The 19,996-nt window shown below is 45.4% G+C and overlaps 1 protein-coding gene across 1 annotated transcript in view; it reads left to right on the forward strand.

Moving 5' to 3' along the window:
* TVP23A (trans-golgi network vesicle protein 23 homolog A) overlaps positions 1–19,996 on the forward strand; it is a 40,636-nt gene that overhangs the window by 15,174 nt on the left and 5,466 nt on the right. Inside the window, exon 5 of the mRNA XM_007462841.1 lies at positions 19,914–19,996. This exon is cut by the window's right edge and continues 65 nt beyond it. Within this exon, the coding sequence (XP_007462903.1) occupies positions 19,914–19,996 (83 nt within the window). The remainder of the gene's footprint in view (positions 1–19,913) is intronic.

Below are 19,996 nucleotides of genomic sequence, written 5' to 3' on the forward strand. Positions count from 1 at the left end.
GAAAGAGTTGAGGGACTGGCCCGACGTCACACAGCTGTGAAATTGTAGGGTGGGGATTTGAACCCTTAGATCCGGCTCTGGAGTTACATCTTAGGTTATGCTGTGCTTAGGGGCACAGATGCTCACGCAGGGAGGGATGCTCTGGGACAGGCCCTGCCTTGGGAACGGCATTCTCAGGCCTTCCATCGTGTGCTTCCTCTGAGGAGTACTTTATATTTTCCTTGTGTACGTGAGAATGTGGAATTGCCCACGCTTTAGATCAGGCTTTCTCAACCCTCGGCACTGTGATACTTGGCGCTGGGTAATTCTTTGTGGGGGCTGTCCTGTGTATTGTAGGACTTTAGCGGCATCCCTGGACTTTACTTACTAGATGCCAGTGACACTGCCTTCTACAGTCGTGACAACCAAAGAAGACTCCAGACATTGCCAAGTGAAGTCCCCTAGGGGCAAAATTGCCCCCGGTTGAGAACCCTGATTTGGATTATTCTCTTGCTCTCTCTGGGGTTTGGATTTGGAGAAATTAAATTTGCATTTGAGGGAACTCAGAGGTCTGAGACCTCTGTGTTTGACCCAAGAGAAGCTGGTGGGGCAGGGGCCAAGGAAGGAGGGGGGCAGGTGATGGTACAGATGCATCTTGGTGGCCATCCATTATTCCCAGAAATCAACACAGGCACATCTCTAATTGCTACACACACACACACACACACACACACACACACACACACACACACACACACACACACACAGTGCTACAACACACAGATAAAAATAATTTTGGTTTTTCTTTGTTGTTAGGAAGTCTGATTGCCTCTGGACCCCTCGCCCAGACCCCTGTCCCTGGTGACTTTGGGCAACAAGTCATGCTGCCCCTCTTCCCACTCTAAAATCTATTTTTAAAATATAGAAATAATGACACATAAGCAGGTCTCACCAATGGCTGATGGTTTAAATTTAAGGAAGGTTCATGATTACCAAGGAAAATAATCCACAGAATCAAGGAACTAGACAGATTTCAGTTCTCTCTTTTTTTTTTTTTAACATCTTTATTGGGGTATAATCGCTTTACAATGGTGTGTTAGTTTCTGCTTTATAACAAAGTGAATCAGTTATACATATGTTCCCATATCTCTTCCCTCTTTTCAGTTCTCTTTGATTAGGGTGAGGGTTTACATGTTTTGAAGTTAACCCCTTACATCTCCAGCTGCTTTACTTCCCCTTATTTATATTTCTTGTTAACATGAAATTGATTGCATAAGCAGTGCCAGCAATAAAGTCACCAAAGGGAGATTTCTTCTAAACTATGACCCACACTATTGGGGAAGGCATTTGGGACCAGAAGGAGACTTTGGTCAGAAGTTGGTTCCTTGGTGTTCAGTATTGGAGAACAGCTGGACTGTGTGGACCTGGAGTGTTTAACTCATTCGATCATTTATTCCAGGGTTGATGCTATTGACATTTGGGGCTGGACATTCTTTGCTGTGGAGCCCTGTCCTGCGCACTGTAGGATGTTTAGCAGCATCCTGGCCTCTACCCACTAGATGCCAGTAGCAGCCCCCTAGTTGTGACAACCAAAAATGTTTCCAGACATTGATGGTGGGGAACCCTGAATCACTTCCATCTGAGAAGCACTGATTTATTCTTTCATTCATTTATTCATTAAGTCAACAAAACCTTTCAAAGACCTTTGCGTGCCAAACACTGTTCTAAGGGCCACAGAGAAAACCAGACAGGCCTGGTCCTTGCCTTCATGGAGCTGACTTTCTCCTGTCATAGAGAGACAGTGAACACATAAGCAGATATCTAAACAAAGTGACATCAGAGAGTGGTAAGTGCCATGAAAAAGGGGGCCAGGGCTGGGGGCCCCTTTAGATTCTAGGGGGGGTCAGAGGAGACCTGAGGAGGTGCATTATTTGGGCTGAGACCCAAATATGGAGGAGGAGCCAGGCATGGGAAGATGCACAGGAAGAGACTTCTGGCAGAGGAAACAGCAAGTGCAAAGGCCCTGAGGTGGGAGTATATTCTAGGGACTGTTGGAACCAGGCTAGGGTGTAGAAAGTGGGATAGTAGGAGGAGGAGACATTTGGAGATTTGTTAGGGAAAGGATGTGGGGACTTTGAAAATTCTGATGGGAATTTGGAATTTTGTCTGCTTTGATGGGCAATCTTTGGAGAGATTTGAGCAGGGGAGAGGTATGATCTGATTGACACTTGAGAAAGCTGCCCGTGACTGCCAGGTGGCCTGTAGGGGAAGAATAGCAGCAGGGAGATCTGTTACGGGCTGGTGGAGGGGTCAGGGTGAAAGATGCTGGTGGCCTGGCTGGACTGGCTGGACTCCAGGGACACACATGGGAACTTGGCTCAAATTGGTCTTTGTCCAAATTCTGCCAGCCGCTGGGGCTTCTGAGATTGGACAGAGATGACTCGGAATGACTCGGAAGCAGCCAGAGAACGTGTTAATGGATCCTTATGTTTTTCTGGCATTACAGTACAGATGTATCTTCCCCCCAGATCGTAAAATACTTTAGAATAGAAAGTGCAAAGAGACAGTCAGCCGACTGACTCCAAGCCTCAGACATACTCTTTTGGGCCATGGGGGTATTTTAAATGAATGTGAATTTATATTTAAATATTGGAACAGGTCACATTAGCAATCTGACTTTCTCAGAGTAGATGAGCCACAGAGACAGAAGGCAGATTGGTGGTTGCCAGGGGCTGTGGAGAGGAAAAAATGGGGAGAAACTGCCCGATTGGTGTGGGGTTTTACTTTGGAATGATGGAAATGTTTTGGAACAACAGTGTGAAGGATTAAATGCCACTGAATTCTTCACTTGAAAATGGTTAATTTTATGTGATGTGAATTTCACCTCGATACATTTTTTGTTGTATTATTTTTAAATATTACATTTAAATATTTAACATATTAAATTTAAATATTTAAACATTTTAAAGTATTAAAAAAATACTTTAGACCTTATTTTTTTGGAACAGTTTTAAGTTCACAGCAAAATTAAGGGGAAGGTACAGAGATTTCTCATATACCCCCCTACCCCCCCACACAAATAGCCTCCCTCATTATCAACATCCCCTGCCAGAGGAAACATTTGCTACAATTGATGAACCTACACTGACACGTCACCATCACCCAAAGTCCATAGTTTACATCAGGGTTCACTCTTGGTGGTGTACCTTCTATAGGTTTGGACAAATATAATAACATGTATCCACCATCACAGTATCATACAGAATAGTTTCACTGCCCCCCAAAAAGCTGTTCACTCCCTCCCTCCACCCTAATCCCTGATCTTTTTACTGCCACCATGGTTTTGCCTTTTCTAGAATGGCATATAGTTGGAATCATACAGTATGCAGCTTTTTCAGAGTGGCTTCTTTCACTTAGTAATATGCAATTAAATCTTTTTTTTAAACTTTACTCTGGATTGCTGACTTCTTGTGAATGGCTGTTAGATTTGGAAGGGTGGACCTTTCCCTTCAGGGTGAGCCCCAGCTCTCACCCAACGAGCTGACTTATTTCCTACCCCAGCTCAGCCCTCTAAGTACCTGAGTTTGCAGCACCCCCATCGCCACCCCTCAAGGACAATGGGGAAGAAACAACAATACTCCAACAATAGCATTTCTACTAGGCTTTCCAGAGGTGCAAGAAGCTTTGAATCGGAATTTCTAATGCTGTAGTTTTCTCCGCAAACCTCTTGAAGCTGATTGAGGCGCCTGTTTGCAGTAGCCCGGCCTTGGGGGTCAGGCTGTACATGGCCATCCTAGCCCACTTACCCTGAGCCCCCGTGTTCCTGCTCATCCCCTGGCCTTTTATATGCTTCACTCTCTGCTGCCTAAATTTGTCCTTTAGATCTTAAAATATTTTGTGTGTGTGTCCAAATCCCTATTATCTTTTTAAAAAATTTAAAAAAATTTTTATTGAAGTGTAGTTGGTTTACAGTGTTGTGTTAGTTTCAGGTGTACAGCAAAGCAATTCAGTTATACTATATATATGTGTGTGTGTGTATATATATATGTATATTCTTTTTCAGATTCTTTTCCCTTATAGGTTATTACAAAATATTGAGTACAGTTCCCTGTGCTATACAGTAGGTCCTTATTAGTTATCTATTTTATATATAGTAGTGTGTATATGTTAATCCCAAACTCCTAATTTAACCCTGATCTTAAAATATTTTTTAAAAATTCATTTATTTTTAATTGAGATATAACTAATATACCATAACATTCACCACTTTAAAGGCTACAACTCAGCGGCCTTTGGTATATTCCAAAGGTTGTGCAACCATCATTACTGTCTAATTTCAGAACGTTTTCATCGCCTGCAAAAGAAACCCCATGTCGTTTAGATCTTCATCCTCATCACTAAGAACTATCCCCTACTCTGAGCTAGGTGCCCCTCCTCTCAGCCCCAAGTGCCCCGGTGTCTGCCCCAGCCTGGTGGCCAGCTGTTGTGTCCACCTCTTGGGTTTGCTAAAATGTCACGAAATAGCCAAGAGCCTTGTGGATACCCTGCCCTCATAACTAAAGGACTAGCATCTGGAATAGCAGGGGCAGCTGGGGGCACCCTGCACCACTGTCCATTCTGACTGGATAGTGCCCATGCCATGTTGAATATTTTGATCATGACTCTGCTTACCCCATTAATGACACCTTTCAGACTGAGTTGAAATTGCCCATTTGCACATATATACAATGGAATATTACTCAGCCATAAAAAGAAACGAAATTGAGTTATTTGTAGTGAGGTGGATGGACCTAGAGTCTGTCATACAGAGTGAAGTTAAGTCAGAAAGAGAAAAACAAATACCGTATGCTAACATATATATATGGAATCTAAAAAAAAAAAGGTTCTGATGAACCTAGGGGCAGGACAGGAATAAAGACGCAGACGTAGAGAATGGACTTGAGGACACAGGGAGGGGGAAGGGTAAGCTGAGACGTGAGAGAGTGGCATGGACATATATACACTACCAAATGTAAACGTGATAGTGGGAAGCAGCCGCATAGCACAGGGAGATCAGCTCGGTGCTTTGTGTCCACCTAGAGTGGTGGGATAGGGAGGGTGGGAGGGAGATGCAAGAGGGAGAAGATATGGGAGAAGATATGGGAGAAGATATGGTGATATATGTATATGTGTAGCTGATTCACTTTGTCATACAGCAGAAACTAACACACCATTGTAAAGCAATTATACTCCAATAAAGATGTTGGGAAAAAAAAAAGAAATTTCCCATTTGCTTCTCTGCTTCCCTCCCCTGCATGCCCCCCACCCCAGTGATGTTCATGAGGGCAGGACTTAGTGCATTTGGTTCACTGCACTTCGCTTGGATCTGGCATGGTGCTTGGTAAATAATAGGTGTTCAGTAAACGTGGTGCTGTTGCTCTAGGCCCAATTTCTCAAACTGCCTTATTTCTTAAGCAATTTTGAAAATCAGTTTAAAGCATCTATAATTAAGTTGACTGTGAACTTAATTTTATGTTGTTGGACAATTTAAACTGCAATTCCATTTTAGTCATCATTTTGAATATTGAATTATCCTGCAAATGATAAGTACACATGCACGGCAATTACAAAACTTACTGCTTTCAGGGTGATGGGGAATTTTAGTGGTTGATGAGACCCCAGATGAAAGAATTGTAAAATATAGCAACAAAATATGTTAAATTGGAAAATAATGTTTGGAAGCAAGGTCCTTAAAACGACTTAAAAAACTTTTTGCTTTGAAATAATTTCAAACTTACAGGAAAGTAGCAAGAATAGTACAAAGAACTGAGACGTGTCCTTTACCTTGATTCAGCTATTGTTAACACTTTGCTGTGTGTGTGTTTATTTTATGAAGTGTTTAAGAGTAAAATGAACATATAATGCTCGCTCCCTCCTGAATCCTTCAATGTGTATTCTACGAACAGGATATTCTCTTACATAAACAGAAGACAGTGATTCAAAATGAGACACCTAATCTTCAGTCCATATTCCCATGTCTTTTATTGTAATTTTTTTTTCCCAGTTCAAGATCCAGTTGGGATCACCCATTGCATTTAGTTATTCTTTTTTTTTTTTTTTTTTTTTTTTTTTTTTCCCCCTGCATGGGGTATCTTAGTTCCCTGACCAGGGATTGGATCCACGCCCCCTGCAGTGGAAGCGTGGTGTCTTAACCACTGGACTGCCAGAGAAGTCCCTGCAGTGAGTTATTCTTGAGCTTTTCTCAGCCTTTTTCTGTCTTTCGTGGCATGGACAGTTTTGAGGAGTAAAGGTTTGCTATTTTGAGGAATGTACCTGAACTTGGGTCTGTCTGATATTACTCATGATTAGATCCAGGTCACGATTTTTGGCAGAAATGCTGCAGAAATGATGTTGTGTTCTAAAAGACCTTTTTTTCAAGCTCTGTCACTACTAAAGGTGGCCCAGATTTGGCCCTTTTTTTGCCCTCCACCACATCTTACCTGCATTTTGCTGCTCAAAGAACCCAGGCGCCTTAGAGAGGAGCCACTTCCAAATCTTGAGGCAGAAACCAGTCAGACTGCATCCTTTTGTTGCCAGCAAACACAGATATTTTTTAAAGTGTCACAGGCTGTTCTAAAGAAGAAAAACTAGTTTAATGAGGCTCCCACAGTGTTTGCTAAATGAATTAATATGATTTTATTCAATTCTCTCATTAAATAACCTGTAAGGCTGTTTCTAAGATACTATCATTTAAAAAAATTATTTTATTGACATATAGTTGATTTAAAACGTGTTAATTTCTGCTGTATAGCAAAGTGATTCCATTACACATGTATGTGTATATATATATATATACACATTCTTTTTCATATTCTTTTCCATTATAGTTTATCACAGGATAATATTGAATATAGTTCCCTGTGCTATACAGTAGGACCTTATTGTTTATTCTATGTATAATAGTTTGCATAAGATGCTATCATTTGAAGGTATACTGGTTCAGTTATAACTCTTGGGGGTGGGGAATAAATACCATATTAATATTTGCATCCTTTAGTGGATGCATCCTGATTCCAGACACATTAAAATGGTCAAAAAAGGGACTTCCCTGGTGGTCCAGTGGTAGAGAATCCGCCTTCCAATTCAGGGGACGTGGGTTTGATCCCTGGTCAGGGAACCAAGATCCCACATGCCGCTGGGCAACTAAGCCCGTATGCCACAACTATTGAGCTCACACACCTCAACGAGAGAGCCTGTGTACTGCAAACTACAGAGCCCACGTGCTCTGGAGCCCACGCGCCACAACTACAGAGTCCACGTGCCCTGGAGCCCGGCGCCTCAATGAAGATCTCATGTGCTGCAACTAAGAACTGACGCAGCCAAAAAAATAAGGAAAATAAATATATTTTTTTAATTTAAAATGGTCAAAAATAAAAATGCAGGGAAAGACAGGATTCTATTTTGCAGATGAGGAAACCGATGCTCCCAAGAGCCAGATTACAGACCCAACCTCACTTAAGGGTATTTGATGACTTCAGATCCTGCCCACTGTTGAGCAGAATCTAGTAGCTAAAGCACATTAAATAGTTGAATTCTACTCTCTGCTTCCAGTGCAAAAAAACAAAAAACAAAAAACAAAAAAAGCATCTCACTCAGAGTGAGGGTGACGACAAAGAGGAATATAGGTTTCTTACCTCCTTCAACCTCCCCGAGGTACCACCTGCTCTGAGTGCCTTCCTGCTGGCTGACTTCTGCTCTGACCTTCTGGAAAAATCAGTCCTTGGCCTCTCTGCTTTTTTCTCGCCCTCAGTTAATAACTCCGAGTCTCCTGTTTAAAAGAGGTGAGTGTAACTGCACCTGCCCTCGTGATCTCCCCCCACCACCAGCTGTCTTCAAGTAAGACTGCAACTCTTCATTTTATCACCCGGATTCTTGGAGGAAGCTGACTCTCCTTGGCCTTTCTGCCCTTTGAAACCACTGGACAAAAAAGCATAATGTGGATTATACAGAGTTTAAACTCTTCAACATTAGAGGCTGTATGCGTTAGCTACTGCTGTATAACAAGTTACCCCAAACTTAGCAGCTTCAGGCAACAAACATTTATGATCTCACACTGTGCCTGAAGCTCAGGAAACTGGGGCAGCTTAGCTGGGTAGTTCTGTCTCAGGGTCTCATGAGGCTGCCGTCATATTAAGGCTTGACTGGGACAGGAGGAGCTGCTTCCAAGAGGGCTCCCTCATGTGGCTGTTGGCTGGAGGCCTCAGTTTCTTAGACATGTGGACCTCTCCGTAGGGCTGCTCCCAACGTGGCAGCTGGTTTCCCCCAGGGAAAACAAGGGAGAGAGCAAAAGAGAGTGACCAAGACAGAAGCCACAGTGTCTTTTATGACCTAATATCAGGTATGATAAACAATTACTTCTAATGTGTCCTATCAGTCATGCAGACCAGCCCCAGTGATTCATTGTTGGAGGGGACTGTACAAGGGTATAAATACCAGGAGGTTGGGATCACAGGGGCCAATTCAGAGGCTGGCCACTTACAGATCCCAGCCCAAAAAAGGAACAAATGTATGTGTGTCTACAGAGTGCCCACTGTACTCCAGGCCCTGATGTTAAGTAGGTGTGATTATCCCCATTTTACAGGTGAGGAAGCTGAACAAGAAAGGTTGAGTCACTGGTCTAAGGTCACACAGTAAATGACAGAACTGGAATTTGAAAGGCAATAGTCTGCTTCCTTAAAAAAAATTATTAAAGATTTCCAAATGTATACCAAATAGAATAACATAAATGAGCCCCATGTGGCCATCACACAGCTTCAGAAATGATCAACTCCTGAACAATCTTCTTTCATTTATACCCTGCCTCTCCCCCTCCCCCTGATTATTTTGAAACAAACCCCAGACATTACATCACTTCAAACATAAATATTGTGATGTTATCTCTAAAAGACAAGAATTTGTTTTTTTTTTTTGTGTGTGTGTGTGTGTTTGGTTGGTTTTTTGCGGTATGCGGGCCTCTCACTGCTGTGGCCTCTCCCGCTGCGGAGCACAGGCTCCGGACGCGCAGGCTCAGCGGCCATGGCTCACGGGCCCAGCCGCTCCGCGGCACGTGGGATCTTCCCAGACCGGGGCACGAACCCGCGACCCCTGCATCGGCAGGCGGACTCTCAACCACTGCGCCACCAGGGAAGCCCAAGAATTTGTTTTTAAAAGCAAAACCACAATAGCATTTTCTCACTTTAAAAATGGTTAACAACTCCCATGATATTTCAATCAAGAAATATCCAGGGTCCAAATTCCCTTGATTGTCTCATAACTTTATTATTTGTTGGAACCACAATTGAATATCTTCCACATTTTGCAATTGGTGGCTGGATTTCTTAGGTCCCTTTTCATCTGTAGATTTCCCAGTCCTCTCCTTGCTCTCTCTCATTTTTTTTCCTCCTTTGCAATTGATTTGTTGTTCTGTAGAGCTTCTCACAGTCTGGAAAATTGCTGACTGCAACCCTGATGTGTCCTTTAACCTTTGCCTTTGTTCCCTATGTTTCTTGAGCTTGATGAGATTCAGGTGTGATATTTTGGGGGCACAGCTGACTTCAAAGGAGGGGGTGAGTTCTTCCATCAGGGGCTCCCAATGCCTTGTTGTCCTCAGCTGCTTCTCTTGAATGCATTAGGGGCTTCAGCATGGTGGCGTTCTAACGCTATCATTCTGTCTCCGTTTGTAAGCCGAAGGAATCCAGAACGAGAAACTCCCCCTCTTCAAATATTTAGTCATTGCAAGATACACTTTGCAGAGAAAAGACAATAAACGTTTGATGCTTCTCTTCATTTTTCCGCTTTCAAGTGATGAGTTTGTTCCGCAGCATCTCCCATAAGTGACCACTGAGGGTTTTGATTAAGTATCACATGACTCACGGGCTACAACATTCTTATTGCTGCTCAAGTCGTTCCATCTTTGGCCAGTGGGAGGCTCTACCCATTGGCCTCTGAGTCTCTTGACCTGGCTCTCATGGTCTTTGACAGCTTCCTTGCAACCTGGGATGTTCCGATGTCCCAGCCTCATCAAGCTGGGATGGCCTGGAATCGCCATTTCTCCAAGCAGCCCTGGCTCCTTTGGAGAATGGAGTTTAGAAGCCACAGTCTGGTTTCGTCTCCTGTGCCAGCTCTCTGGCTCTGTGGCTAGGAAGTGCATCAAGCAGGGCTGATAGCATCTCTTAGTGGACGTATTTTGGGGATTCACTGTTGTCACCAAGCACGGGTCCCTTTCAGTTGACCTGCAGTTCATCGGGGCAGCCAACAGGAGGGTCAGCTATGAAACTCTGGGCTGAGATTGAGTGTGGCTGATTGTGCCACTCAGAGCAGCTGCTAGCCCATAATGCGCCTCCGTGCAAATCAGAAAAGATGATCCTTCCACGGGCAGGCAGTTCCCTCCAGGGCCTGCAGCTGGAGAGCAGAGCATGCACCTGTTTCCAGCAGCGCATCACCTGGGCAATTGCTTCTTTGCTCTGACCCTGGGGCAGTTCACTTCACCTAGCTGAGCTCCCGACTCATCTGCAAAATGGCTCTCTGTCCCTTTCCAACCTCGCTTATTTTCTTTGGGCTCATTTGTCCCCAGGCGGGTGTTATGGGTTGACTTGTATCCTCCCCAAAAGAGATATATGGACGTCCTAACTTACAGTACCTCAAAACGTGACTTCATTTGGAAATAGGGGTTTTGCAGATGTAATTAGTTAAGATGAGGTCATCCTGGAGTAGGGTGGGCCCCTAGTCCTATATGACTGGTGTCCTTATAAAAAGATGGCCATGTGAAGACAAACACTTGGAGAAGGCCATGTGACAACACAGGCAGAGGTTGGAGTGATGCAGCTACAAGCCAAGGAAGGCCAAGGGTGCCAGCTGTCATCAGAAGGTAGGAGAGAGTCCTGGGATAGATTATCCCCCAGAAGGAACCAATCCTGCAGACAGAGATTTTGGTGTTTGTTTTGTTTTGCTTTGTTTTTTTGAGCACAGCGAAAAGGCAGGTTTTAAGACAACGTGATTTTGGTGTTTTAAGTTGCCCAGTTTGCTGTGCATTGTTACAACAGCCCTGGGAAATGGATACAGCAATGACTGCTTTCCCCTGTCCCCTGCTACTCCGAGGGTGGTCCATGGACCTGCAACATCAGCGTCACCTGGTGCTCATTAAAATGCATCTCAGGCCCCATCCCAGACCTCCTGAAACAGCGTCTGCATTTAACAAGAGAGCCAGGTGGTTTGTATGTGGAGAGGCACTGCATTATATAACAGGAAGGTGGCGGAATGATTAGCCCCCAGGGCAAGTGCACAATTATTTCTGTTCATAGCTGGTATTGAACTCTCACTGCCCACCAGGCAGTATCCCAAGCCCTTTATGTACATTATGATTCTCATGTAATCTTCCTGGCAGCTCCGTACACTCGGTACTTCCCAATGTGTGCACTGCACTACTCCAGGGAACACGATTCACACTGACTATGATTGAATGATGCCCCCTGGTGTTGTGCAACTCAGCAGCCCTGACTCTTATTATCCCATTTTACAGATGAGGAAACTGTGACACACAGCGAGGTTAAGTCACTTGCTCAAGGTCACACAGGTCCTCAGTGGTGGAGCTGGGATTTGAATCTGCTAATTTGTCTCTGAACTTGTACCCAGGACCTTTTACTCACCGCCCAACCCCTCTCTCTAAAGGAGAGCCAGTGAAGGCCGCGTCTTTTCTCCCGCCATTTCTTCTCTCTTTTAAATTGTAAAATACACATAGCATCAAAGTGACGTTTTTAACCATTTTATTTTATGTATTTAATTTTTTGGTTGCGTCGCGTGGCTTGTGAGATCCTAGTTCCCTAACCAGGGATCAAACCTGGGCCCTTGGCAGTGAAAGTGCTGAGTCCTAAACACTGGACCGCTGGGAAGTCCCTTAACCATTTTAAACTGAACGATTCAATGGCACTTAGGACATTCACAATGTTATGCAACCATCATCACTATTCCATTCCAGAGTACTTTTATCACCCCAAAAGGAAACCCCATAGCAATTAAGCAGTCACTCCCTGTTCCCCCAAGCCCCCGGCAACCACTAATCTGCTTCCTGTCTCTATGAACTGGCCTATCCTGGATATTTCAAGAATGGAATCCTACAATATGGGACCCTTTTATGTCTGGCTTCTTTCACTTAGTATGTTTTCAAAGTTCCTCCATGTTGTCGCATGCATCAGTACTCCAATAATTCTTTTCATGTTTTTTTTTTCTTTAGTTGTGGTTAAATATACATAGCAAAAAATCTACCATTTGAACCATTTTCAACTCAGTGGCAATAAGTCCATTCACGCTGTTGTGTCACCATCACCACCATCCATCTCTAGAACCCCTTCGTCACCCTAAACTGAGAGCTTGTGTCCATGGAGCAGTCACTCCCCATTTCCTCCTCCCACCAGCCCCCAGTAGCCTCTATTCTACTTTCTGTCTCTATGAATTTGCCTTTTCTGGGTAGCTTAGGTTAAGTGGAATCATACAGTATCTGTGCTTTTGTGTCTGGCTTCTTTCCCTGAGCCTAAGGTTTTCAAGGTTCGCCCACATTGTAGCAGGTATCAGTGCTTCATTCCTTTTTATGGCTGAGTGACATCCCATTGCATGGACAGGCCACGTTTTGCTCATCTGCTTGTCTGCTGATGGACATTTGGGTGGTTTCCACCTTTCGGTGATGGTGAATGTTGCTGCCGTGGACATGCATGTACACGTTTTTGTTTGAAGGCTTGTTTTCAGCTCTTTTGTTTTCCCATTTCTTCTGAAAACTCTGGATCTTTAAGGAATTTGGCACGTGGTTCCAGCAGCAGCAGCAGGGGGCAGTGAGTAGTAGCTGGGGTGGAGGTAGGGGAATTGGCCTGGGTGCCCTCAGGGGAGAGGTGAGGGTCCTTGCACAGGGCCCATCCAGGGCCGAGCGGCCAGGGGCCCGCTGACATTTTGCTGGCGTTTTGCTGCCATGCATACCCAGCCAATAAAGTTGGGATGTCTCTCTAAAAAGAAATAAAGACAGAAACTAGAGGGAAGACTTAGTGACCAGAGGGAAGTCTGTTCTTTTATTCGCTTCCACACTCAAACCTCTATTGTGCTGACCTTTGAATCAAAGCTATGAGGACTTAGCAATCAGCATCTGCTCAGACATCCCAACAGCCTTAAACCTCCCCGTCCCGGGCCCAGATGTCGGGGGAGGAGGAGGATGTGCTGTCATTTGAAGCAAGGAGTTGGAGTCTGAAGGATGACGGAGCTATTGTTGCATCTGGAGCATTCTAGAGAAGAACAGTCCAGCCCCCATGGCGCACGCCCTGGGTTAGCCAGGCCCATATGGTTTCTGAAGGGCTCATAGGGTCCTCTGCTTTTTTAGGTGTGGTTTCCTTTCTTCCTGCTTTGTTCCCCGAACTGAGTTTATCTTGAAAATGGAACAAAGGAGGGCTCCTGGATGGCAGTGAGCATACAGATCACCTGGGGTCTTGTTAAAATGAAGGTTCGGGCTCAGGGGGCCTGGGGTGGGGCTGCTGATCCTGCATTTCTAACAAGCTCCAGGGCACATGGGGAGCAGGTAGATGGGACGAGGGCTGGGCAGATGTGGTCTTAGCTGTCTCTCCGTCACACCTCAGAGTCTCCTTCCTCCCACGTCTTCCTGGTGTTAACGCTGCTGTTAGCAGAAGAGCCACCTGACTCTAAGTGGGTGTCGGGGCTGAAGAAATAAATAGCAGCATCCTACTTCTTTTCAACAACAGGGAAAAACATCGAACGGAAGACATCCAAAAAGATCATCACCTGCTGAGGCTTTTTCTCACTTTCTCCTGTTCTCAAAAATCTCGACCGTGAATGAATCAAACAATAAATAGAGTGATATTAACCACAGCGACCTGAGGCCCCCTCTGGTCTGGCATCGTAGGTATTTTTCATCCCAGAAGCCTTAGACGTCTGAGGTTAAATGTAACTCTCCCATTTTATAGATGAGTAAACTGAGGCTCTGAGTGGTTTAGTGCCCTGTCCAGGACCATGCATGCAGCAAGGATGGAGCATGAATGTGGATCGGGTTCTCTGGCTTTCACTGTACCCACTGCCCAGGTAGGGGCCAGAGTGGGCATTTTTACTCCACAGAGAGTGGTGGCCCTTTTTTTTGCATAGGGACTGGTAAGCCCAGACCAAAGGACCTGCTTTCTGGAATTTTCTCACACATTCAACTGTAATGGCCAATTACTCAACTGGGGATTTTTAGGTCTGAATTTTATTTTTATTTGGACCACAGATGGCCCCCAGAATGTCAATGGGCTTGTTTTTTTCTGAAACGTGTCTTGCCTCAATGCAAAGTTGAGGCTGCCTCTGATCATTTCTTTGTTTTTCTATTTTTTAATTCAAATTTACATAAAAGTACAGAGAACAATGACCCTGGTATTCCCTTTGCCCTGCTCAGTCATGATCAGCACGTGACCAGCCTGTTTCATCTTCACCCCCATCCACTCCCCACCCCCCGATTATCTTGAAATAAATTCTAGACATCATCTCAGATGCTATTTTCATAGCAAAGTGAAGCAAGGAGAAAAGATACCATCTTTCCTCAGACCTTTGCCACAGTGAAAAGCATAAGGCTTTGCAGAGTGTCTGAAAGAGAATTTAAAATAGGACGTCTGATGAGGAATTCAGTCTTCAAAGTATTTGAAACCAATAAAGGGCAACTTTTAAAGAGACTATTAGATCACTGCTGAATTGAGGATTAAATCAACCTTCCCCCACCCGGCCCCAAATCAAACGTGCTTTAGAAGTTTGTGGGAAGGGGGATGCGTATGGTGCCTGTGGGATGCAGTCTTCCCCACGCCCACCACCGACTTTACTCTGTCTAGACAGGGCACCGCCCCCAAACTGTGTCCATTTTCTAGAGCTGTTTTAGGTTTACAGAAAAACTGAGCAAAAAGTACAGAGAATTCCCATAAGCCCCTCCCCACCACAAAGTTCCCCCTATTATTAACATCTTGCATTAGTGTCATCCATTTGTTATGATGAGCCAGTACATTATTATTAACTAAAGTCCATAGTTTCCCTCAGGGTTCACTCTTGGTATTGTACCTTCCACAGGCTTTGACAAATGTATAATGACATGTATCCACCATTACAGTATCATACAGACTAGTTTCACTGCCCTAAACATCCCCTGGGCTCCAATTATTCATCCTCCCTCTCCCCTAACCCCTGGCAACCACTGACCTTTTTACTATCTCTATAGCTAAGTCTTTTCCAAAATGTCATAGAGTTAGAATCATACAGTATGTAGTCTTTTCAGCCTGGCTTCTTTTACTGTGTAATATGCATTAAGGTTCCTCCATGTGTTTTCATGGCTTGGGAGCTCATTACTTTTTCGCGCTGAATAATGTTCCATTGTGTGGATGTACTATGATGTATCCATTCACCTATTGAAGGACATCTTAGTTGGTTCCAGTCTGGGGCAATTATGACTAAAGGTGCTAGAAACATCTGTGTGCTGGTTTTTGTGCGGACGTAAGTTTTCAACTCATTTGGGTAAATAGGAGTGCAGTTGCCGGGCTGTAGCTCATGTAGAAATTTTAGGGTGACTTGCAGAGATTCTTCTTTGGTCAATGGCTTCAATCAGAATTTTTATTGAGGTGTAGCATACATACAGTAAAGTGCACTAATCCTAAATGTACAGTTGGATGAATTTTTATACACATGCCCACACAGGTCAAGATGCGGAGCATCTCCAGCATTGGGAGCCCCCTTGGGCACCTTCCCAGTTGCTGGCCCTCTACCATCCCCAGAGATAACACTGCTCTGACCTCTAGCACAATCCATTGTTTCTGCCAGTCAGGCAGCTCCCACCCTGCAGCTTTGGAAAGGGGATTTTTTGGGGGTGCGGGTGGAGAGAAGAGGCCGTTAGTGACAGTTTGCTTCATTTTGGTTTGTTTTGAATGGAGCCTAATTTTATCACCAAATTCTTCTTGCCCATCCAGAGCAGGGATTGGCACAAGTTCTGGGTAAATATTTTCGGCTTTGCCAGCGATTGAGTGAGCATGGCTGCGTTCTAATAAAACTTTATTTACAGAAATAGGAAGTGGGCCAGATTTGGCACTTGGGCTGGAGTTTGTGAATCCAGGGTAGAACAGTGCTTTTCCTTTGCAAAGTTCATGTCCAGGCCCCACTCCAAATCTGAATCTGCATGTCCCGGGTCCAGGACGGTGTTGCGTGCATTTTAAGGCCTCCTCGGGCAACTTTCAAGCACATTCCATGAGAACCTACTGGGTTTCCCTCCAAGGTGGGGGACAAGGAATGTCCTGGGCCCAGAACTGTGAAAGTGGATTTAAATTTAAACAGAAGCCCAGCTAGACCCTCCCCACCTTGACTTAGGTGATCTCATTTCTCCTTTCACCATCAGTCATTCTATCTTCCTCCTCTTGAGATAACAGGCTTCTGCCTGGCAGGTGGAGGGAGCGTGATGCATACTGACCAGAAAATACTCCCATTGAGGATAAGGAAGTTTCCTTGGTGAAAGTGGAAGGGCTGGGGGAATATGGGGAGATCAGGAGTCTTGGGGGATCCCTACACAGATGAAAAGTCAGCCCCTGGGGAGTGAGAGAGAGAAGGTTGTGGTCAGAGGGGGAATTTTACAGTTTGGCTCCTTGGAACAGTTTTGAGTGACAGTGAGACTGTCAGCTGTTCACAATGACTGAGCGTGGTGTGTGTTTCAGGCACTACATACCTGCTACCTTCACTTGATCTTTTTAATCGAATACCCTCGGCAGTGGCTCCTGTGGGCATTCCCATTTTACAGAAGTGGAGACTGAGGCGGTGAGAGGTTCCGTAGCTTAGGGACAGCCGAGGAGCTACTCAGAGGTTGGAGCCGGGATTTGGACCCTGGCAGTCAGGCACCTCTGTACTGTTTGCCTCTCAAGGGGGTGACCAGGTGGATGCCTGGGAGGGAGGAGTTGGAAGCCGGTGGCATTGAGAGGTGGAGGCGACTGTCGGCGCGTGTGTGCTCCGTGGCTGCGGAGGTGGCAGGAGAAAAGGCTGGGGGGACGGAGGATGCCATGTCAGGGAAGGGTGGGCAGGCTCAAGCCATGGCCTTCAAAACTCTCCAAACTAGAAAGCTGATCTGAGACCACATCCATGTTAGCGGTGGGGCACAGGCTGGGCAAACTGCAAGAGGTGGACAGAGTGAGGGTTTGGAGGGTTGCCCAGAGAACAGCCCACGTAAAACAGGATCAAAACAATGTTTGGAAGTACAATGGGCATCCTTTTCTACTTGCTTTGGATAATTATAACAACAGCAACAACAACAATAATAATACCTTCCATTCAAGTTACGGAAACAGTCAAAAAGGACTCAACTAAATAAACAGAACCTTCCAACAGGTGGAATTTTTCCTGCATTTTATTTCAGGAAACCACAGTCAAAAATAGAAAAACAGTGGGTGGGCAGGGGATTTATTTGAATGCATAACTTCCAGGTTTCACCCTGGATCAGTGCACACTTGGGTCTTTGTAAACCTTTTAAGTCTGTATTGTTCTACAACAGAGGTTCCCAACCCTCAGGCCACAGACCGGTACCAGTCCATGGCCTGTTAGGAACCAGGCCACACAGCCACAGGGGAGCCAGCGAAGCTTCATCTGCCGCTCGCGCCCCATTGCTCGCATTACCGCCCGAACCATTCCCCCACCCAGCACACCCCACCCCTGCCCTCGTCCACGGAAAAATTGTCTTCCATGAAATCTGTCCCTGGTGCCAAAAAGGTTGGGGACCGCTGTTCTACAAAAAGGACAGATGTCCCCAGTGAGCCTGAAGGGACTGGATTATAAGGTTCAACACAACAAATGTTTGCCGAGAATCTTAATGCCAGGTGCTCTGGGGGATATAAAATTATTGAAAACATGGTCTCTGCCCTCAAAGGATGTTCAGTTATTGGAAGAGGACTCATTTATCTTGGAGTGAAGGGGGCAAAATTGTACTTAGACAATTAGTTGAAAGATCCTCAATAAGGTTTAAGGCGAAAAGGGTATAAGAGACTCCCAAGAGTCTTATCTTCTGGAACATTCCAGGTTTGGAAGTGCTATGTGATCATGTCTAATTCTTAAATGCCAGGTACGGTTGCCAGGAGAGCTCAGCATCTGAAAGGCACAGGTGAGAACGTTCTGGAGGACAGCTGGGGTTCCGGCACAGCCCCTTCTTCCTTTAGAACATGAGGAGTAAATGCAGATGTCATTACACATCCTGCCTCTGAATCTTAGCTGATGCTCCCTTGGGTGTCAGAAACCCACGGTTCTATAGGAGCCTCCTGGGTGCTTACCCTGACCACCTTCCTTCTCGGAAGGTCAAGCAGGCTCATCCCCCACAGGCCTGCTGGCTACCTTTGCTCCCCCTGATGTGGCAAGCCGGCAGCTCACAGGCCAGTGTGCAACACAGCCTGTGGCATTTTGTTAACATAATTAGTGACCTTTGTATAAAAATCCGATTTCCCATGAAAAGTCTGGGTTTCTGGCTTCCCGTCAAGATATCGGATCTGGCACTACTAGGTGAGGTTTGCTGAGTAGAGTCGCCTGCCCTCCCTGCCCAGCAATGAATTGCCACCCGTCATGGGGCTCGCAGGGTTGCTTTTTATTTTTTTAAAGATAGTTTCTTTTTAATTGTATAGAAGTTTTTAAAAAAAATTTTATTATAGTTGATTTACAATGTTGTGTTAATTACTGCTGTACAGCAGAGTGACTCAGTTATACATATATAAACATTATTTTTAATAATGATTTTAAAAAATTCTTATTATTTTATTTTTATTTTTTGGCTGTATCGGGTCTTAGTTGCGGTGCTCGGGCTCTTCGTTGTGGTGCGTGGGCTTCTCTCTAGTTGAGGCGCGAGGGCTCAGTAGTTCGGCACACAGGCTTAGTTGCCCCGTGGCATGTGGGATCTTTTTTTTTTTTGTTTTTGTTTTTGTTTTTTGTGGTACGTGGGCCTCTCACTGTTGTGGCCTCTCCCGTTGCGGAGCACAGGCTCCAGACGCTCAGGCTCAGCGGCCGTGGCTCACGGGCCCAGCTACTCTGCGGCATGTGGGATCTTCCTGGACCGGGGCCCGAACCCGTGTCCCCTGCATCGGCAGGCGGACTCTCAACCACTGCGCCACCAGGGAAGCCCGGCATGTGGGATCTTAGTTCCCCAACCAGGGATGGAACCAGTGTCCTCTGCGTTGGAAGGCAGATTCTTAACCACTGGACCACCAGGGAAGTCCCTATATACATTTTTTTTTTTCATATTGTTTTCCATTATTGTTTATCACAGGATATTGAATATAGTTCCCTGTGCTATACAGTAGGACTTGTTGATCCATCCTATATATAATTGTTTGCATCTGCGAATCCCCAACTCCCAGTCCATCCCTCCCCCACCCCCTCCTCCTTGCGCACAGCTGCTTTCTGGCTCCAGCGTTGAAATGCAGCTCATCACAAGCGGCCGGGGGTTGGCACTGACCTGTGCATGTCATGGTCGCTTCCCTCCGTCAGGAACACGAGGTCCCCACTGATGTGAGGCTTCTGCACCCGTGGGCTGCACATGGCCGCGCTGTTCGGTTACTGGCGGAATAACCCAGCATTTCCCTTTGGGGAATTGGTCACTGTCGCTGCTAGGTGGGAAGGTGGTGATCACTGTCACCGACACAGTTCACTTCAAAGGTGACCCATTTGCAAACAGGGCAAGTGATATTTGGAGTCAAATTAGGGGAAAGTACTGGATTGTTCAAGAGGGTGGGGAAAAAATGCTGGTGTGATGAGGATTGTCTCGAGCCTTCTAGGTTAGCACTGCAGCCTGAATGAGTTTGGGTTTAAATGTATGCGGAACACGTGGGACATGGAAACCACAGAGTGAGTTCAGCCACTGCCCTTCGGGCCCTGGAGTGAGGGGGCTTTGGGTTCTTTCCTAGGCACCCGGTGGCCACGTTTTTCCACCTGTTTTTCCGAGTAAGTGCCATCATCACCTATGTGGGCTGTGACTGGTTCAGCAGAA

The sequence above is a fragment of the Lipotes vexillifer genome, unplaced genomic scaffold, assembly GCF_000442215.2.
Source record: "Lipotes vexillifer unplaced genomic scaffold, Lipotes_vexillifer_v1.1 scaffold306, whole genome shotgun sequence".
Taxonomy (NCBI): Eukaryota; Metazoa; Chordata; class Mammalia; order Artiodactyla; family Lipotidae; genus Lipotes; species Lipotes vexillifer.